This window comes from Lactuca serriola, chromosome 8 (genome assembly GCF_051521515.1).
Source record: "Lactuca serriola cultivar US96UC23 chromosome 8, Lser_US96UC23_V15, whole genome shotgun sequence".
In the NCBI taxonomy this organism is placed as follows: Eukaryota; Viridiplantae; Streptophyta; class Magnoliopsida; order Asterales; family Asteraceae; genus Lactuca; species Lactuca serriola.
This window is the reverse complement of record NC_136415.1, coordinates 190858078-190881118: the sequence shown is the minus strand read 5'-3', so window position 1 is coordinate 190881118 and position 23041 is coordinate 190858078. Positions and strand designations below refer to the sequence as shown.

Sequence of the window (23041 nt, the reverse complement as noted above, 5' to 3'; positions counted from 1 at the left end):
GTCTCTCTTCTTAACTCAAAAGAAAAATACTTAAATTATGATACCTGGAAATCCGGATGTTAAATTTTGTTTTTTTTTTTCATAGATTTCTTCATCAACAAATGTTGCTACAATTAAACAAAAATAAATAATTTGCTAAAACATAATACAATAGGAAGTTTGTTCACATTTAGTCATTGAATTTTTTAGAGGAAAACAAAATTTCAATTTTGTTCATATTTAGTCAGTAAACTTTTTTTCGTTATCTATTTGCCACTAAACTATTGAAACTGTTCACATTTTACCCTTATGACCGGTAATAGCCGGTCATAAGGGTAAAATGTGAATAGTTTCAATAGTTCAATGGCAAATAGATAACGAAAAAAAGTTTAGTGACTAAATGTGAACAAAGTCGAAAGTTCGTTACCCTTTCAAGTCATTATCCCTTAATAAAATTTCGAAATAAACTGAATTTCATACCATAAAACCTTTAAATATATAATTATAATAGAAAATACTTTTATTTAACTTTTCAAAAATGAAAAAAGTTTATCAATTGTAATTTTTTTTCAAAAGGTTTAGTATTTATCGAAGATTGTATGAATGAAATTAATTTATAGTTGTAGTATATATCATTCGACTGCCTAAAGTAATAAAAAAACATTCTTTCTGCGTACAAAGAAATTCAAACGACAATGATTTGCTTTTCATGAGGATTGTTTCATTCCATTTCTTAATGATAACCAAATATGATTTTTCTTTATTCCGTTACAATGCTCCATTTTATTCCCACTTTGATTAATGCATACAAACAGCTAACTAATCTATCCCAATAGTGATATTAACTCTAAAGAAAGTAAACAATAAAATAAAAATAAGACGAAGCGAATTGGTTAATATTTTTTTAGTAGTAATACTATTACATATCAATATCCCTATCAGTTTTTCGTCTTAGGATAATAAATGATAAAACATAACGTACTATAACAAACTAAACAATTAAATCCAATTATACACAAGCCAAACAAACATTTTCGTACAAAAGGGTTATTCTTCCAAGCAACCAGCTCTCCCACACCCGCCACAACAACATCATGTGAGATATAAATCAGATATACAGCAACCCACCAGTCACCTCACATATAAGATGTCAATTCACATTGGAACTAAAACCCCACACTGCAACTGCTGAGATTCGAACCCTTAACAAATTTTGCAGTATTTCCTTAATTCAAGTACAATGACACCGTTGCGGGACCACCACATTTGGCGGTTTCCTCCTCGCTCGAACCACCGCCTCTTTAATCACCGGCAGCTTCTCGTGCACTTTCTGCCATATAAAATTCACCGCACCATTAACCGGGACGGGACCCACACCACCCGGGTAACCATTATCGTACTCAAAAAACGACTGCACCCGAGCCATGTTTCGTCTAAACTCATCTTTTTGCAAATTTGTATAGCCTTTGAGCCGATTCACAAGCCGATTTGGTTGTAGGGCTTCACTCACGGCTACAAATACCGAAAACTTTGTGTAGTCAATTGTTCCTTCGAATGGGAGCTCGATGTTGTCACTTACAATCACCGGAATGCAAAGACTTTGAATTGCATCAAAAAGGCGACACGAGGTCGGAGTGTCGCCAGCTGGATGTAAACAGAAGTCGGAATTTCTCATTCCTTTTATTGATTGGTCCTTTCCGGTTGCGTTTGGGAATCCTTCTTCCATTATGACTTTGGATTCATCAATTAGTAAATCCCATAGTTTTTCTCGTATTAAACCCCCCTAAACAAACCAATTTTTGCTGAGGATAATGTTGGAATATGAAAATTAAAAGTATGATGAAAGGTAGAAGAACATGAACATACCCTATGTCGATGTTTAGCTCCTTTGAAATAAAGAAGAGTTTTGCGTTTTTGATTTTGTGATATGTCAAACCTTGGGAGCAAATGAGTGTAGGGAACAATAACATCTTTCAGCAATGAAACTTGTGTATGTTGTATCAGATGATCAGATGTGTTTCCATTAGCAGCTTTTGAGTCAACCCTATACCACCCACCAAAGTCAACAACAAGCAGAATGGATGAAGCTATCTCCTCTCTAACATGCGACATTGCAACAGGGTCTGTTAAACAAAGCTTATAATGTAATGCATATGAATTCATAAAAAGGAAGAGTTGATTAAGGAAACAAGATGAAAGATAATAATACCTGTAACAACAAAGACATGATCTCTACCATTTGATCGTTTCCAAGCTTCAGTCCCTTTAACAAAATCCAAAACTTCCCTCTGTCTTGCATAATCCTCATTTCCAACTTTCTTTCTAAAAACCCCTTTTGCAACACCAAGTTGTAATTCAGCACTTATTGTTGCAAAAAAAGGGACAAAAATGACGTCAGCTTCTTCAGGAGCTAAAACCCGTTTAGCAAAAGATGTAGTTCTTAATTCTTGTGGTGTTGCCAGGTCACCCATGATCCAGTACTCTGCGCTATACTGTTTGATCAATGGACTCTCGGGATACATTGGAATGTTTTTGATTTTGTTATTGTTCCAAGAATTGGTTGATCGGATTTGGTTGTCTACTTCACTCCCTAGTCTAGAATCATGTGATAACAACCAGTATTTTTCTAGAAGACCATAGTTGAGTGATCGAGGTAGATCTGAAACATATACTTTGATTGAATCGGTGGTGGAGGTGGAAATGAGACATGAAGAGAGTGATGTGGATTTGGATGATTGATTAGATGATAGAAGAAAGAGGGAGAGTAAGATGGCAAAAAGGAAGGAGATTGAGAGAAAGAAAGTTGAAATTGAACATGTAAAAGGTTTGTTGCTATTGTTATATTTGGGCGCCATTTTTTCACTTGATTTTAGCTCATTTTTCCCAGATTACTTACTCCTGAAAAATAAAAGCCAATCCCAATTTTATCATTAGGAGTATCAAGTTATCACTGTAATAGTAAGAATTGAAAGTATGATGCTATTATACACAAATAGATAAAAGTATGTTGCTATTTCTTGCATCTAGAAACAACCTAAAAAATGAAATCAGAAGTTGATCCTAAAATGGAGTATCAAGTTATCATTGTAAGAAAACATATATTCAGTTAATTTCTATTTTACAGAACGTATTTTTAGAATTGAGTCTCCATGTTATAAATTCATAAGAGACTCAGTTACCTAAAATATAAATAAAGATTATCGAGAACTACTGACTAGTTCCTTATTTAGTAACCAAATTTCTTAGTGGATTATAACTATATCATAGAAACCTTGGAGTAAATACTGATTGATTCCTTTCTTGATCGCTCAAATCTTTCTTTTAGTCCCTTAGAAGTTCTCATTTTAGTCCAGAAAGAGAACAATTTTCTTGAACTAGCAGCAGTAACACAGATCTATAAACTACATACAGAAAAAAGGGATGCTGACAAGTAACATTTTCACTTGACTTATTTGAAAGGTTATCATTTTCTTGATTTTGTATTTGAAGGCATACACTAATGTGTAACAGTCGATCGTCTAATCTTTTTAGTTTAACGACACTAACAATGCCAATCAGGAGGAGATGTTTGAGGCAGATTTGAAGGAGGAGATCAGAAACTTCAGAGGTACAGACACCATATTAAGACAGGAATACATTCCAGCGAGATCAAGCAGAAGCTCAAAAACACAAATTAAAGATTCGAAACCTAAAGTTAGAATAATAATGGATTATTACGGAAACGAAGATTCGATTCATCAATAAATACCAAAATCAAGGAAAACACAACATATACAAGAACGCAATCAAACCGCAAAATACCTGGTGAGCCAGGGAGGAATCAAACAGAGATAGGAAATCAGATCGGCGTGAGGAGATAGGAAATCAGAGAGGTGAGAGGTGAGAGCTGAGTCCAAGCAATCTCCCAATTGCAGACTCAAATTCTCCCTCGTAAAGCTCGTTATATACGTATGAGCACACCCACTGTCACAGGCTCACATCAATGCAACTGTTTCTACGGAGCCGGCGGCGACTTCTCTATCCTTTGTGTCCTTGGCAACGTTCAAAGCATAAACCAACTGGATTTCCTTCTTAGCGAAAGAGGTAAACCAGGTGAGTGTACTTACCCCAAATTGTTACCGCATATTGTTTTGTGTACCATGTGATTGTTAAAATTGTTTTGTGTACCTTTGTGACTGTTATCGTGGGGGGAATGAATAAGTGTTTGTTCTCGTTTATTTTTTTTACCTAATATACCATCGAACTTGTTGATTGTGTTCATCATAACCTTTTGATCGGCTATCATGAGAACAAACTCAACAGTTGGTTACTCTCTTGAGTCATTTCCCCAAAAAGTTAAGGGCGTGTTTGGTACGGGGTTTTTGGAAGCGTTTGGGAGCTTTTAGCTTTTAGCTTTTGATAAAACGATCTAGTTTAAACAAAAAGCTTCATTTGGCAATACGAACGTTTAGCTTTTAGTTTTAACAAAACACTTCGATTCTAAAAGCAACTTCATGTAGCGTTTAACAAAACGCTCCGGAGCTTTTGAAATCAATTTCCATAATTACCCTTAAAAATATATTTATATATTTTTTTTATTATTTTTAATCAATTGTCCTTCTATGTAATTTTATACTCCCCCGTCCCAAATTGATAGTCCACTTTTGACTTTTTAAGTCTTTTTTCTTTAACTTTAACCTTAAATATTTTTATTTATGTTATATATTGATAAAACTTATAATAATGAAAAAACATTTAAAATACAATCCATTCATATATTTTGCATCAAATATTATGTATCATAAACAAAAATATTTAAGGTCAAAGTTGAAGAGAAAAGACTTCAAAACTCAAAAGTGGACTATCAATTTGGGACGGAGGTAGTATATTTCAAAAGCTCCCAGCTACTTTTGCCAAACATTCATATAACAAATAAAAGCTACAGCTTTCCGCTACCAGCTACCTGCTACACGCTACCAGCTACCCGCTACCAGCTAACCGCTACCCGCTTCCAGCTAACAGCTACTTTTGCCAAACACGCCCTAAATAAAATTAAAGCTGCTAAAGTATAAAAAACTACAACCTTCTTAGGCCATAACGTACATGAAGAACATTTCGGAGGAGTAGCTTCGTCAAAACATAGTCTATGATATGCTTACTGTAGTTAGTTGTCAACAACTCTTTGCAAAATGATATGACTATGTATGAGAGGTATCTTTATCAGCATAAACGTTTACCTCAATGTATATTATGGTGATGTGTCTGCAAAAGGTGCATGATCTTATACATATTGATGTTGTATCTTATCCCATGAATTCGATCTTAAAGCCAAGTAGACTCAAAAATCACAACACTTGTGATTCCACTCATTTGTAGACTTGTCCAAAATCCATGATACGATAAATCATTTGATTGGAAATGTAATATAGTCATGAAATGCACCTTCTGAATCAAGATTCTCCTAATAAATATTTAAGTGCATTACAAGGTTGTACATGTATGAGTAATGTTCTTTCACGGGTCATATTTTGAAGAGAAACAAAAATAAATATCATAAAATCATTAATATGAACAGGAGATGATGTGGGATTTTCTGTAAATGAGTAAATAAAAAATGACTTAGAAGGGTAATCAACTGTTGAGTTTGTTCTCATTTGGTCCATTTCCTTTTTTTGTACCCACTATACCATCGAACTTGTTGTTTGTGTTCATCATAATCCTTTGGCCGGCTATCACAGGTGATTGTAGGTCAAAAGGGTTATGGTGACACAAACAAGAAGTTCGATGGTATATTGGGTACAAAAAAAAGTGACCAAATGAGAACAAAACTAAACAGTTAGTTACCCTCCATAGTCATTTTACCTGAGTGAATGGTATATATAATACCATCTTTTTTATAAACGTTTTAAATAAAGTGTTTTATCAAATATATTAACTTTTTATAATAATATTTAATATAAAAAATTAACAAAAAGTCAATTATTTTAGATATTTTCAGAAAAACCAAAAATAAAAAAACAAAAAAAAAAACTCACGCCTTAAAATAAACTCGTGTCATAATACGATAAGTCACGCCTTGACATGTTATTTGGACGTCACGTTCAACAAACTCGTCTTGAACGTTTTTGTAACGGCTACATCATGCCCTGTGTCATGGCATGCCTTGAGGCACTCATATGTCTCCATTATTTATTGTGATGTTTTATCTTTTTGTATTTTTCCTTATTCTCAAAGGGGTGTAAATGTAAACTATTCTTATTATAAATTGAGTGCTTCTCCACCGTATTCGACATGGAGAAACTTTCTCTGATGGTATCATTCACCTAAAAGATCCTATCTTTCCTCCTTTCCTTTCCTTCTATGCATGTTTCCCCATCTTCTTTCCTCATATCCTTTATTTTTGTTCTTTTGTAATCCATGGCAAGTTCCACCTCCGCTAACTCCCTCCTCCACATTAACACTCTTATGCATCTCATCACTATTCGCCTCTCCCCCTCAAACTATTTGTTATGGAAGAGTCAACTTATTCCTCTCCTTACATATCAAAATCTAATAGGTCACGTTGATGGCACCTCTTGTGCTCTGCCCACAGAACTCCTCGTCGATGACAAATCCTCACCTAATCTGGCATACTCGGCATGAATTGCTATTGATCAGCAAGCGCACCGCTATCATCCTTCATGCCTCTCTCACTGAAGAGGCCTTCTACGAAGTTATAGGTCTAGACACTGCTCGACAGATATGGGTTACTGTTAATAGTGTAACAACCCAAAAATCAAGGGTAAAAATTTCATTTTTAATATGGCTAAAACATTGATATCATTTATTTCAAACATTCCAAAACATCGTTCAGTAACACATTTATCAGAGTTCATCCCAAAATCATTTATTGAAAAAATCATAGGTGTGTGCACTGCGATCAATCCGAGCCCTTCATTTCCAAATTGATGATACCTGAAACAATAAACAAAACTGTAAGCACGAAGCTTAGTGAGTTTCCCAGAGCATACCCCACATAATCCGCATAACTGCATAAACCATATCAATCATATAGGTCATAACAATCATGTAAGGGAGCCATGAAAACCCTCCAAGGTCTTATACACTTAATCACATAAATCATTTCAAATACACAAACCATGCATATAAACATATAAGGAAGCCTTGGAAACCTTCCAAGGTCTTACACCAAGTGCCACGGGAAACCCCCACGCGGTCTTTACTAGCCGACACTGGAACCCCCACATGGTCTTGGCTAATTGTCGCGGGAACCTCCACACAGTCTATATTATTCATGGAAATATCATACGAGCTAAACAAGTAAACATATTAGGAAGCCATGGAAACCCTCCAAGTACTTATACTGAACGCCATAGGAACCCCCTCATGGTCTTAATATACTGCCACGAGAACCTCCCGGGGACTTCCATACAAATGTCCTAATGACATATCACATAACCAAGTATCAATCCATATAACATTAAATGGGTCGGCCTTGGTGCCTTAGACCCATTGGTATGGTGAGAAGACTCGCCTCGAATGCAAAAGCTTCCTGAAAGGAATCCTTAGCTGCTGCCCTTCTCACTTCCCGAGCTATCAATGCCAATCAATATACCCAATTAGCAATTAGGTCCCATAGCATAATCCTTAATCCATACATGGGGTAAAATGATCATTCTACCCCTGGTCCAGTATGATCCAAAACTAAGGCCCAAACTTAAAGTAAAAGCCCAACACTATAATGTTCATAAAACCATCAATGGCTTAATTTTTTTAAATTGGGCCCGGACCTTTCTAACGGGCCTTATCCTAAAGCCCAACATTCTCCTTAGTTTATAACCCTACCTCCAATTGGCCCGCCAAGGCCTACAGTAACCTAGTCCAAGAATTGGCCCAAACCGAGGCCCATAAATGTGAAGTCCATTTCTATATTGGGCCACAAGGTCCAATAGACCCAACTATTATGATATTGGCCCAAAGGTACATCCAGGCCTAACAATCAACAAATCCAGTCCCAAAACCATTAGGGCCCAAAGTTCCGAAGTCCACTAAGGCCTAAGTCCTCCTAAGAGCGTACGCCCAGCGTACCTCTTCTGTATGCTTAGCGTACTAGGCAAATGGACTGTACGCGCAGTGTACTACATAATATGCCCAACATACAAACAACTCATTCACAAAATCCATTAAGTGCTTAATACTTGATCCAACAAGTTCAAATCACATATCTGAGCTATACTTAATGTCTAAACCCATAAAGTCACTGACTTGGTGACTTTGCATGCCCCAAACAAACTCAAACTCCAAAAAATGGCATTCTACTTCCATAAAAGTGACCCTAACTCATGCATGAACCCATTAAGACCTTCAAGATATCAACTTTCTGTCTTAGGGACTCAAATAACACCAAGGGTGGCAACCCTAAGCCTAAGACCAACTAAGGCCAATTATGTGAAGTGTTTGTCTTGATAAGAATCTGCATTATCTCTTGAATATTTGTTTGTCAAGGTATGGTACTTGGCAAGAGAGTCTTATATGTCAAGAGGACAGTGGGAGTCTTAAAGATTTTGGAAAAGTTTCAAGATCTAATCAAGAATAAAAAAACCTGTAGTTTATCACTAGCACACGACTTAAGGTTTGTAACTTATCGTGTTGGCATATTTCTATTTTTGTGCCCATTCCAGTTAAAGTTGGCTTTGAATATGAGTTCTGAAAAGTTCTCCATTGGTTGCATAACTACTAGGAAGCAATGGCAGGCCCTTGTATTGTCAGGTGGTAAGAAGTAAAGACTACACAAGTTCAATCCATATGAGTTTGGATTTGTCACTAACCGTGTATTGAGATTATGGTTTTGAAAAATTCACATGGAAAGGAACACATACACCATAAAATCTAAGTGTCATAAGATTTTTCTCCGATTCATGAAAATGATGGTGAAGAACGCTTTCACTAAGTAGATTTTAAGTAGATAGCACTTGTGATATTTGCATCCTCAAAGTCGTTAGTGGAGCGTGTGTGGTTAACCAACACACTAACATGGACTTGTGAGGAATGGCAAAGGTCTAAACAACTGAGACTATGATTACGACATCCCTTTTCATAGTTTTGAAATTGTTTAGACACATATGTGTGCTATCTAAGGAAAGGTGTATGTTTTTGATAAAGTTTTATCAAAGCATCCCGTATCAGAAGTCTGAACTTTGGTAAGAAAGTCAATAAAGTATTGATTTCTAGAAGTCCAGCTGATTTCTGAGTACATGTCAAAGCTAGTGGGAGCATAAGTGTTATGCTGATAATTCTCAAGTTACTGGGAGCATGATAATTATGATAAGTGTTAATTATAGAAAAAACAAAAGTTCAATTGGGAAAAGTTGTTTTGCTATAATTAAGGGAGAGGAAATTATACTTCATTTCAATTCTAAAAGATTATATTGAGGTTTTAACCATCTTTAGTCAAGGATATATATATATATATATATATATATATATATATATATATATATATATATATATATATATATATATATATATGAATTTTATATTGGAATGGCTCAACATAAGGTAATTCATATATATGGGTCCATTATATGCGCTCTAAAATTCGATTATGATTACGACATCCCTTTTCATAATCTGAATTATGAGAACATGGCAAATAGAAATAGAAATATTATACCAAAAGACTGGTCTAGTATCATGTCGTTATATGAGACATCATTAATCGTGTCACATATGCTTCAGATATAGGATCGATTGCATGTGCTATAATATTCATCCTTTCCAAATTTTCCGAATGCTTAGGGCATTAAGAGGGGAAAAGTCTAGAATTGAATATGACTAAAATGATTAAGCAATTGTCGAGGACAATCTAAGGTTTACCAAAGATTGGTTGCTCAGGGACAGTTGAAAGTATATTGTTAATTTTGGAAGGACCGTATTGACATATTCTGAAAAAAGGCAACTCTTGTTCAGAAGGGATAGTCAAAATGAGAATATGGAAATATTCCCATAGGTGGAAGTTATTTATTAAATCTGTATAAGATTAGGAAACTTAATGCAAGAAGGATATTCAAAGCAATTTACTTTGAATTTGAGACTTCGCTTCAATGGAATGTTCTCCATTGGAATACTCTGTAATGACTGTTGACAAGTCTTTGTGACTTTGTGCATAATCATTACGAGATGATCAGTGCATATAAGTTTAAAAATCTAACAGATTTCGATAAATGGCAGGAATTTGGAATTCTTGCATTTGCGGTAAGGATTCGGGATTGTGAAATAAGAATCATTGGAACTATGTTCAATCGATCTAGTTCACAAAGTAAAGATCATAGACAAACTTAGTGTGCATACTTGGTGTATGGCATGGCTAATGTTTGGAAAAACATAGTGTGCATACTTGGTGTATGGCATGACTAGTGTTTATACAACATAGTGTACATGCTTGGAGCATGGGACAACTATTGTTTTAATTCAAGTATAAAGTTGATAATTTGAAACAGTATACAATGAATAATGTGTAATCAATATGGTGATAAATAAAAGTTGTTTTATTTATATTCATAAGTTCTGAGACCATATTGGATTCAATTATTCTTGTGTTTCACTTTGCATGTTTTGACTTCTAGAATAACTAGGTCATTCTTTCTGAATGACTAAGTTATTGAAACTATCCACAATCGATAATACGTTGGAAGTAGGTATTAAGGCAAGACTGTCATGAAGTTGGTTTGTAGATGTCCAAGGTAGTGGACATAGCAAGAGTTACTACATCATTCATGAGTGATCATAAGTTCTGAGTATTGGATTAAACCCAAACTCATTTGACTCACTTCATGGATTTTATCACGAGTGATCATGAGACGATAATATCTTATATTCTTCAACCCTAGAGATATGAGTTGTTGACTATGAGTTGGTTATATATTGATTGCATGAAAACGCATTGGTAACTCGATGTTATAAAACGTGCCTTTGTGTATGATTCAACAAGTAGTAGAACAAGCATATGAGTCGAAGTTTATCCATTCCTTTTACCCTTGAAGGGATAAAAGCGATATCTGTGGGTCCCTCGATGATTTAGTGATGACACCTCGAAGTGCTTGGTCAAGCCTGGACTGATTTGATTTGTTCAATTAGTCAGTCGTCATAAATCAGAAATCGGGAAACAACAAATGGACAGAGAGAAATTATAATCCGTGTCTCAATCCATATGATATCTAGAATGGAGGAATATATGATCCCTTATCTAATGGACGCGTCATTGATTTGTTCAGAGTATGGCAACGACTTTAAGAGCTACGATTGCTATTCGGGGTTTGGAGTCATAAGAAATAATAGTTTTAGACTTATCCAAGTGGGAGACTATTGGATTAGATTTCTAAGCCCATAACTATTATTGGTATATATTTGACCCGACTTGGCATGGTCCATTTGGGTTGCATGGCATCGGAACAATTGGATAGACAAAATGAGAAAAAGGATACTAGTGATTTATATTAATATATTAATATGAAATCATATTATTTAATTAGTATTGATCAAAAATTAATTTAGAATTAATTTAGTGATAAAAAAGGAATAATTAAATATGGACTCTTACATATATATATATATATATATATATATATATATATATATATAGTGGGCCAAATTCATTTAGGTTGGGCTAAGCTTTCATGGATAGTCCATGGAGTGTTTAACCCATGGATCATATGGAAATGAAAGGTCATGGGTATTAGGGTTTACATGAATGTAACCCTAATCCTCCACACTATATAAAGAGGTCCTTGATTCATGAAATGTGCACTAGTGTGTATACACAAGAGGGCAAAACCGATTTGGTGCAAGTATCCTTATTCTCTAGTTATTCCAAGGGTTCTTGGTGTTGTGTGAACCATTTGAGGTGCAACACTTGAGGCACTAGGCTCTTAGAGGTTCAAGACTTCTAGCTTCATCAAAAGGTATGTCATTCTACTAGAATCTTGTAGCATAGTTGCTTCATAGTATGCTAGTTAGGATGAAACCTTGTTATATTGAATATTTGCATGTATAATAGACAAAACATATATCCAAGGTTTATAGGGTTGCATTCAAAGGAACATAGAAGTTACGATTATTACCTAGGATGAATAGATAACATATGGAGTCATTATACAACCCTTTTTCATTGATGATTCCGGGACGTAATCATCCTAAGGGGGAGATAATTGTAACCCCCGTAGATTCGGGCTAGTCAATTTAGAGACAGTGAGCATCAAAAATGAGATTTTTATGGAAGATTATTTAGAAGGAGTAATCTTAATCAAGTTTTAGTATATGCTACAAGGGTTACCTACATATAAAGAACGCCGAAATCCGAGTTATAGCGAAGAACTTATGGTCCATCGAAGTTTCACAGCAAAACCGGCACGGCACCGGGAAACCAGGAAGCGTAAATAGTGAATTTATGATAGATGATTTTTTAGCCTTAATAATCTAAACAAAGGTTGTAGTATACATTAAACCGAGAGCGTCCATAAAAAGAACGCCCAAATCTGACTTCGTATGAGGAAGTTATGATTTTTCTAAGATTTGGCATAACAATGCAGGGTCCAAAACTTGAATTTTAGTTTGAGCGGATTTTGGCCTACGCGACCTAAATGAGAGTTGAAGATCACATTAATAGGAACTCAACGATAAAAAGACAGACGAAAACGGAATCCGTATGAAGGAGTTACCAATTCTTCGCGGTTATTTAACAGTCAAATCTCCTCCTACTGTTAAATTTAAGATCGGTCCAGAACTAGCCAACAGAGTCTAAATAAAAGTTGTAGATCATGTTTTTACCGCTACAGACGACAGAGCAGATTCAACAGGTCAGACAGAGGTTGTTAACCGCTCAGAGTTGTCAGAAGAGTTATGCGGATAGGTGCCGATCCGAGCTTAAGTTTCAGGTCAGCGACTCCGTGCTCTTGAAGGTCTCTCCTTGGAAAAGAGTGATTCGATTCAGGAAGAAGGGCAAGTTGGGGCCCCGATATATTGGTCCTTTCAAGGTGATCGCGAGAGTAGGCAGTGTAGCCTACCATTTGGAGTTACCTGCAGAGTTGGGTCAGATCCATGACACTTTCCACGTGTCGCAGCTAAGAAAGTGTATAACCGATGAGTCGGCAGTGGTGCCATTAGAAGATATTCAGGTGGATGCGAGCCTGAACTATATTGAGAGACCGGTGTCGATTAGGGATCGGAAGATCAAGGTTTTGAGGAACAAGGAGGTGCCTCTGGTGCAGGTCCAGTGGCATCATTAGAAAGGGTCAGAGTTGACTTGGGAGCCGGAGCATGAGATGCGGGAGCAGCATCCAGAGTTGTTTGCAGAGTAAGACTTCGAGGGCGAAGTCTAATTCTAGTAGGGGAGAATTGTAACACCCGGATTCCCAGGTATATTATTTTATTTCTTTATTTTTGGAGGTTGGGAGGGGACTTGGCAAGTTGGTGTTAGACTCGCCGAGTATGGTCGCGGATTCTTATCCGGGTTCACAGCTGGACTCGGCGAGTTCATGAGTGGACTCGGCGAGTCCACGCTATTTAATGAAACCCTAATTTCTTGGGTTTGGGACCTATTTAAAGGCCCTTAGGGCCGTCATTTGCGGCTACCAAACCCCAGAGAGAAACCCTAAGAGATCTAGAGCGTTTGTGAGGATGGAGAGGCCATTCTTGATCATTTTGTTGGTGTAATTGCAAAAGGAGGTGACCAAGGCAAGAGGAGGCTGAAGGAGGTGCGATTCTGGTGACTTCAGAGTTCATGGACTTCATCTTGAGGTATTTATTGGGACCTTCTTCAGATTTGGTGTTGATTCTTAGAGTTAGGGTTTTCTAATCCCTTTAGAGGATGGATATGTGGAGCAATTGGTCCCTTCTCGAGTTTATGCTTTGGATTTGGACTCAAAGAGGTTTAGAGACCTTAACCCTTGGAGCTTTATGAGTTATTTTGGGAGCCATGAGCTTAGGATGTTATTTTTGGGGCTAAATCACCAAGTGAGACCATCTAGATGTTATATGAGTGTCAAGGTCTGAACTTTAAGTGATTATCATGCTTGGGAAGGTCAGATCTATGGATTTAAGGAACAGATCTGACCTCAGGAGGTCAAAGGAGTTTGTGCATGGCATGAACTCGCCGATTCTAAAGAACAACTCGGCGAGTAGGGTTAGGGTTTCCCGTAAATCACTCAGTGAGTAGACTTGCCGAGTTGGGGAAATAACTCAGTGAGTCAGAGGGGGATTAGGGGACTGGAGTTCAAGGCGGAACTCGCCGAGTTGTTCTTGAGACTCGGCGAGTTGAGTCGGGGTGGCCCCACGATTCATGCCAGGTGTAGCCCGTCGAGCAAGGGAAATATTCGACGTGCCAAGAGAGTCTAGAGAGATAGTGGACACGTTTAGACTCGCCGAGTCGCCCAAGTGCACTCGACGAGTCGGGTCAAAGTTTGACCATTGACTTTTGTTGACTTTTAGGGTTTGGTCAACAATGGGGCCGTTGAGCCAAGAAAGGGGTAAAATGGTCTTTTACCCTTTCGAGGATGCCAAGAGAGAGTTGAGTCTAGTCTCGAGAGTTATATTTATGAGAGTATTTACCTTATGTGATCAGGTGGAGGCTAGACCATATTTCTACCGAGTCAGAGATTTACCGAGATATCTGAGGTGAGTCTTCTCACTATACTTTACCTTGAGTAGGTAATTAGAGTTATGTGACAGAGTTATTGTATGCTATCTATGTGATGTGTTGCACTGCATTATTTCTATGTGATTTATGTCGTGTATATATCAGAGTATATCAGAGTTAGAACCGGAAGGTTCACAGAGCTAGGACCAGAGGGTCCACAGAGTTAGGGCCCAAGGGCCTGCAGAGTTATAGCCTCGAGTGGGTAGTATGTGATATGTGTGGTATTTTGGGGAACTCACTAAGCTTCGTGCTTACAGTGTTTTGTGCTATGTGTTTCAGGTTTTCTCAGGATCACGGGACGGCACTGGCTCGATTGTACATACCAGAGGAAGAGTTTGTTTTGAGGATCCTGGTTTATTAATTGATTGAACAAAAGAGTCATGTATTGTAATTAAAACAAAAAGGAGATTTTTATGAAAAGTGTTAAAGAGATAAACTATTTTAAATGAAAATTTTGTTTTGAAAATTTGGGTGTTACAAGTTGGTATCAGAGCCTTGGTTTGAGGGATTCGGATGCACCTTCAGGTAAATCTGGACTCAAACTGAGGAAGTAAGAAAAGTTTTCAAAGAAATGATTTTCTAAAAGTGAATAAGAGTTCAAAGAGAAAGTGAGAAAGAGCAGTGTGTACAATCAGCCAGAGCCCGAACGGTGATTTTCCAAAATACCCTTGCTTTTGTGTTATGAGATATTTATGATACATTTTATGAGATATTATGCATGCTAGAGACAGGCTAGGTATTTCATATCTTAGGACTAGAGTGGCCTGATTTGTGATGCCTTAGCCTAGGAGTTGCTGTTATATGTGATGCGCTTTTGAGTATGAGTGAGAGTATTCAGTTGGAATCCTTCTAGGGGATTTGAGTAGAGGAGTAATCTAAGAGAGACGCCTAGATGAGTATTGTGGTGCTTATCGAGAGAATAGTTAGAACCTGAGAGGGGTAGAGCTGCAGAGTTCGGTGGTACTTTGGAGAATGAGCAGAGCAAGCGGAGCTATCACCCAGAGTGAGTTCTATGTATTCTTCGATGCCCGGATGCTGCTTGTTTCATGCTTTGTGGAACTCTCGATGATGGGAGTCAGCTACCGAGTGAATATGATGATATTCAGGAGGTAGATGGCTGGCATCATTAGGAGCTCTTCAGCAACTAATGGTGGAGAAGTGGGAGGACCAAGGAAGAGCCTAGGGAGTAACCTTAGCCAGATGAGTACGCTGGCGGAGTAGAGCATTTCGCTGAGGAGCGAGCACGCGTGACGGAATTAGTGAATGAGAAGGTTGAGCAGCTATTTAGGAGCTCTGGGATGGTCCGTGTGGAAATTATGGGTAGATGTGGCAGGTAGTATGGGCCCATACTACCGAAAGCAGAGGACCCATACTCGATATAGGGAGTATTCTGAAGGTTCTAAGGAGCAGACTGAGGAGTGATGTTATGGTTCGGGTACCATACATCGGAGCAGATTAAGGAGTGATGTTATGGTTCGAGTACCATACATCGGAGCATATTGAGGAGTGATGTTATGGTTCGGGTACCATACATCGGGGTAGATTGAGGAATAATATTATGGTTCGAGAGCAGATTGAGTAGTGATGTTATGGTTCGAGTACCATACATCTAGAAAAGATTGGGAAGTGATGCCATGGTTCGAGTACCATGCATCTTAGCAGATTGAGGGGTGATGTTATAGATCGAGTACCATATATTGTAGCCGATTGAGGAGAGATGTCATGGGATGAGTACCATGGTTCTTAGCAAATGATGCTTGCGATTCTCCGGTTGTCCGGTCAGGATTGATTGGTGGAGTTTGGACGCGATGGGGTTTTAGGCCTAAGGGCCATGATTGAGTCCGAAGAGGCATCCCTTGAGAGGGAGGTCGAGAGCATTTCAGAGTATTATTGGTAAGATGTCAGATGTAGTCGCAAGACTCAGGGATTAGTAGAGAAGGCACTTATGGGGGATTACGATCTGAGTGAGCAATCAATCGATGGAGGAGATGTCACCTTCTGTGACCTGATGGGTGCTATTTATGTTTCTTGTGGGAAACAAGAGAAACGTGAGATTTTAGTTCTGGGTTTAGGAGTAAACCCTGCAGGTTGACATTGATGTCGATTTTTCCACCAGTATAGCAGGCAGCAGGTCTGACGCGAGGAAATGATCTACCATGAGCAGGTAGTCAGTGGGGACTGAGATGGTCAAGGACCACATTACACCCTAATTGGGTATAATTGGGCGTGTGGTAGTGGTATCAGCGGGTAATCCAAACGAGTATATAGGAGCGGTGGCTATTCTGTCTATGATGGGTATTGAGTATGGTAGTGGAGTCCCTATTCTCGTGATGATTCACGTGTTGGAACGGGGGTTGAGAAGTCGAGGGTGAGGAGTATGATAATTTGTTGTTTCAGTCTAAGAGTCAGCGATAGTACTGGACAGTTGAGATGTTCGGTATTGGGATGGTATGAGGCTCCGGACGGCTAGGGGCAGTCGTGATGAGAAATTCCTGAGGATTTTATTGAAGATTTAGGGTATTTGAAGTTTCTTGATCCCTACGTGGGGAGATCATTGGGCGTTGTGTGGCACCTTCCAAGCGTAGGTGCGATGTTTCTGACGGAAACCGTCTGTGGGGCAGATTGTTGATGCGTCAATTGGTGATGGTTCGAACCCTAGGTAGGGGAGAACCGGGTATTTTATTGGGGGAAACCAGAGATTTGTGCAAGAGCGGTTAGGGGTTGGATACAGAGACCTGCGGCTCGAATTCATGAGACCAGGGTCATTGGTGATCAAGGAGAGGTGCAGAGCGAGATAATGCATGTGGAGCGTGTCTGAGAAAGGATGAGTGTCTCCACGGTAGGTGGCCGATGGTCAGGAATCTGGTGGTGGCCAGGGCCGTTTCGAGTGGAAGGCTCGTAATGATGGTATGGGCAGTTGAGGACTTCTGGGTCGAAGTATGAATAGAAGATTATTGAGCAGCCAACTTTCGGACCGGTATGTCTATTTTTGCTTGGATTTTGAGCAGCAAGGGAAAGGGTTTCGGAGGATCATCAGCGTGTTTTGAAGCGTTATCGCTTTCTTTGTATTCCAATTGAGTGTTTGGATACACCGAAGTTGCGCATTGGGTAAATGAAGAACTATTTATGGGGTTTAAAGGTAATGTATTGTTGTATCTGTATGGTGTTGGGAGTAAGAGATCAGTGGTTGAGGCAGGACCTGGTGATGTTCTGTAATGGTGTTCCGTAATACTCGGGTATAATGCTCCGATTTCAGAGTTATTTGGAATCTTGAGTTTGAGACGACTAGTGGTGTATCATGTATCTACAGTTCCAGTGGGAGCCCTTCGGGCATTGGCATCAAGAGGGATTAATTAAGAAAGTGGATCTCCGCAGAGGTAGGTATTTTGTTATAGTGGTTACCGCCAGAGTCTGTGATGCATATGTGGGGCAAAGGTGTGTAGCTATCCATGATAGTCTACGGAGCATGGGTTAGTGGACGTAGTGTGGCGTTGTGATGAGAATGAGAGTATGGGGTGAAGCTATGGGGAGCCATAGTATTCATTAGTTAGAGGGTGTTGTGATGCTACGGGGAGCCGTAGTACTCACAAGTCAGAGAGAGGGAGTCATGGTACTGCGGGGAGCCGTAGTACTTACTGGTCAGTTGGTGTTGTGGTGCTGCGGGGAGCCGTAGTACTCACTAGTCAGTTGGCGTTGTGGTGCTATGGGGAGCCGTGGTACTCACTAGTCAGAGGCTGTCGTGATGTTGCGGGGAGCCATAGTACTCACTAGACGGCAAGAGAGTGCGATGATGGAGTGTTCTCCGATCAGTGTATGATGCAGAAGAGTTTTAGGCTTGAGTAGCCCTAGTATTGTGTTTTTGGAGCCTGGTGGTTGAACCAGGGGTGAGACTGGGGTCTCCGTCTCTGTTGGGAATCATTATATTTTGTTTTGAGTTGTGATTGTCGCAACATGAGGAGGTTGGAAAAGTGGTATTGCACGGGGCGCAGGCCAAGTCATGAGAAGAGTATCTTATTGGGTAGCGAGGTTCCAACTTTGGGTCGAACCAAACTCTCGAGTTGAGTTTGGCATTGATGGTGCATGGGTAAATGAGATGAAATTCTGGAATTCTGAGGTAAATTCTTGGATGAGGGTATTGTTGTCGTCCGATGTCTAAAACCTGTATAGGTCAGTAATCAGGTACGGGAGATACCGCGAGATGCACATGAGATATGTGCAGCAGACATCAAAGGTCGAGGTTGAGTCGATCTTTGGTTGGATTGTAGTTTTCGTATGAGGTAAAGAGAATTTTGTGACTTGTATGTCACTGGGCCGAGATAGTTGACACGAGAAGGAAGTTAGTGAGACATTCTGAATCATCTCATGGGTAACCATGGAAGTTCAACTATGGGGTTGAGGTTCTATGAGTTTTACTATAACAACAACCATCATTTGAGCATCGGTATGCCGCCCTTTGAGCTGTTGTATGGGAGACGGTTTGCTGGGGAGAAGTAGGGCAACGTGTGATGGGTAATACTGAGATCGTGCTACAGACGACAGAGCAGATTCAACAGGTCAGACAGAGGTTGTTAACCGCTCAGAGTTGTCAGAAGAGTTATGCGGATAGGTGCCGATCCGAGCTTAAGTTTCAGGTCAGCGACTCCGTGCTCTTGAAGGTCTCTCCTTGGAAAAGAGTGATTCGATTCAGGAAGAAGGGCAAGTTGGGGCCCCGATATATTGGTCCTTTCAAGGTGATCGCGAGAGTAGGCAGTGTAGCCTACCATTTGGAGTTACCTGCAGAGTTGGGTCAGATCCATGACACTTTCCACGTGTCGCAGCTAAGAAAGTGTATAACCGATGAGTCGGCAGTGGTGCCATTAGAAGATATTCAGGTGGATGCGAGCCTGAACTATATTGAGAGACCGGTGTCGATTAGGGATCGGAAGATCAAGGTTTTGAGGAACAAGGAGGTGCCTCTGGTGCAGGTCCAGTGGCATCATTAGAAAGGGTCAGAGTTGACTTGGGAGCCGGAGCATGAGATGCGGGAGCAGCATCCAGAGTTGTTTGCAGAGTAAGACTTCGAGGGCGAAGTCTAATTCTAGTAGGGGAGAATTGTAACACCCGGATTCCCAGGTATATTATTTTATTTCTTTATTTTTGGAGGTTGGGAGGGGACTTGGCAAGTTGGTGTTAGACTCGCCGAGTATGGTCGCGGATTCTTATCCGGGTTCACAGCTGGACTCGGCGAGTTCATGAGTGGACTCGGCGAGTCCACGCTATTTAATGAAACCCTAATTTCTTGGGTTTGGGACCTATTTAAAGGCCCTTAGGGCCGTCATTTGCGGCTACCAAACCCCAGAGAGAAACCCTAAGAGATCTAGAGCGTTTGTGAGGATGGAGAGGCCATTCTTGATCATTTTGTTGGTGTAATTGCAAAAGGAGGTGACCAAGGCAAGAGGAGGCTGAAGGAGGTGCGATTCTGGTGACTTCAGAGTTCATGGACTTCATCTTGAGGTATTTATTGGGACCTTCTTCAGATTTGGTGTTGATTCTTAGAGTTAGGGTTTTCTAATCCCTTTAGAGGATGGATATGTGGAGCAATTGGTCCCTTCTCGAGTTTATGCTTTGGATTTGGACTCAAAGAGGTTTAGAGACCTTAACCCTTGGAGCTTTATGAGTTATTTTGGGAGCCATGAGCTTAGGATGTTATTTTTGGGGCTAAATCACCAAGTGAGACCATCTAGATGTTATATGAGTGTCAAGGTCTGAACTTTAAGTGATTATCATGCTTGGGAAGGTCAGATCTATGGATTTAAGGAACAGATCTGACCTCAGGAGGTCAAAGGAGTTTGTGCATGGCATGAACTCGCCGATTCTAAAGAACAACTCGGCGAGTAGGGTTAGGGTTTCCCGTAAATCACTCAGTGAGTAGACTTGCCGAGTTGGGGAAATAACTCAGTGAGTCAGAGGGGGATTAGGGGACTGGAGTTCAAGGCGGAACTCGCCGAGTTGTTCTTGAGACTCGGCGAGTTGAGTCGGGGTGGCCCCACGATTCATGCCAGGTGTAGCCCGTCGAGCAAGGGAAATATTCGACGTGCCAAGAGAGTCTAGAGAGATAGTGGACACGTTTAGACTCGCCGAGTCGCCCAAGTGCACTCGACGAGTCGGGTCAAAGTTTGACCATTGACTTTTGTTGACTTTTAGGGTTTGGTCAACAATGGGGCCGTTGAGCCAAGAAAGGGGTAAAATTGTCTTTTACCCTTTCGAGGATGCCAAGAGAGAGTTGAGTCTAGTCTCGAGAGTTATATTTATGTGAGTATTTACCTTATGTGATCAGGCGGAGACTAGACCATATTTCTACCGAGTCAGAGATTTACCGAGATATCTGAGGTGAGTCTTCTCACTATACTTTACCTTGAGTAGGTAATTAGAGTTATGTGACAGAGTTATTGTATGCTATCTATGTGATGTGTTGCACTGCATTATTTCTATGTGATTTATGCCATGTATATATCAGAGTATATCAGAGTTAGAAACGGAAGGTTCACAGAGCTAGGACCAGAGGGTCCACAGAGTTAGGGCCCAAGGGCCCGCAGAGTTATAGCCTCGAGTGGGTAGTATGTGATATGTGTGGTATTTTGGGGAACTCACTAAGCTTCATGCTTACTGTGTTTTGTGCTATGTGTTTCAGGTTTTCTCAGGATCACGGGATGCCACCGGCTCGATTGTACACACCAGAGGAAGAGTTTGTTTTGAGGATCCTGGTTTATTAATTGGTTGAACAAAAGAGTCATGTATTGTAATTAAAACAAAAAGGAGATTTTTATGAAAAGTGTTAAAGAGATAAACTATTTTAAATGAAAAGTTCGTTTTGAAAATTTGTGTGTTACATCATTAATAGGAACTCAACGATAAAAAGACAAACGAAAACGGAGTCCGTATGTAGAAGTTATGAATTTTACACGGATATTTAACAATATAATCTCCTCCTACTGTTAAATTTACGATCGGTCGGGAATTAGCCTACATAGTCTAAATGAAAGTTGTAGATCTTGCTTTTACCTACGCGTGGATGTAAAGAATGTCGAAAATGGAGCTCGTATGCGAAAGTTACAGGGTTTAGAAGTCGGCAGGGTGCTATGCGAAATCGGGTGACATGGCTAAATATGGGCCAAGGCTTTCTCCCCAAGGCAAGCGACCAGAAGGTGACATGTGGAATGGACTCGATGAGTAGGAGGACCTACTCGACGAGTAGATATGTTTTCCAGCCTATCTTTAGTATAACTTATGTTTAATATAGTAATGTTATTAGGACCTTATAAGGAGTATTTGGGCTATTATTATGGATTATAGAAGTATTGTTTAACTCTTATATAATTGTAACAATAGCTAGACTATTAGTTAGTCTCGTCAAACGTTAGACTAAACTCTAGTGGTAATGATACTAGGTTTCGTCAAGGGATAATTGTCTTAAGAGTAACGAAGTGTTGTCCGAGTGCCAACTCACCACCTTACCAGGTGAGTGCATAGTTACTTTCATCTTACACATAGATATGAAGTATTTTATATAAATTACGTGCTATGTGCATATTGTCTGAATACTTGTTGTATATGCTGGATGAAAGATTTTATACATGTTTTAAATTATTTAAACTGTATATGTATTTTATATCTACAAAATATGTTGGGTAAAGCATGGGTAGATGAAATATGAGTTGGATGATGAGTTGAGATGTAACACCCCTAGTTCAGGAGTTCAAGTTTAGGGTTCAAAGTGTAAATGTGAAAGGGCAACTCAGCGAGTCCATGGGTGGACTCGGCGAGTAGGGTCGCGATTTTGGTCGCGTGTTTAGTGGCCAACTCGGCGAGTCGGTGGCTGGACTCGGCGAGTTGGTGATGAGTGGAGAAAACCCTAATTTGGGGGTTGAGCCCTATATAAAGAACATGATGTCCTCTCCCCCAGCCTATTTACCTTCCCCTTGAGTTCCAGAAGCCCTAGATTCGTGTGAGCTTTCCTTGTGAGAGATTGGAGCCTTGGTGGAGGGAATCTTGGGGAGAAATCAAAGAGCAAGAAGGTTAGAGCAAGGGGCTTTGCAGAGATTTAGCTTATTCTTCAGTTGGAGCTTTCATTTGAGGTAATAATCTGCTGATTGAGCTTTTGTGCATCTAGATCTATCATTTGTGGGGTTTTTGGGGCATAAATGAGGTCCATCTCAAGTTTGGTGTAAGATCTGAGGTTGCTACCTTAGATCTAGGTTGTTATTAATCCAGAAAGCCATAAAGTCTATGCACAAGAGTTTTGGGTGAAGTCCTTTTGTCCCAAACCCTAGCCCTAGAGTGTAAAATGCTTAGATCTACTTGGATTCACGTAAAGTTTGCCACTTTACGTGATGGATGGGTTGTAGAAGGGTA

General features: G+C 39.6%; 1 protein-coding gene across 1 annotated transcript; it reads right to left on the bottom strand.

Annotated features, from left to right (window-relative positions):
* Positions 1–868: 868 nt before the first annotated feature.
* On the bottom strand, positions 869–4111 carry LOC145068087 (Exostosin family protein). Its single transcript, XM_079015078.1, has 4 exons — positions 3781–4111; positions 2189–2877; positions 1846–2102; positions 869–1762 (listed from the first exon to the last, which is right to left on the bottom strand). Exons 2-4 carry the CDS (start codon positions 2832–2834, stop codon positions 1211–1213), a joined length of 1455 nt encoding a protein of 484 aa, XP_078871204.1. The 5' UTR covers positions 2835–2877; positions 3781–4111; the 3' UTR covers positions 869–1210.
* Positions 4112–23041: the final 18930 nt, after the last annotated feature.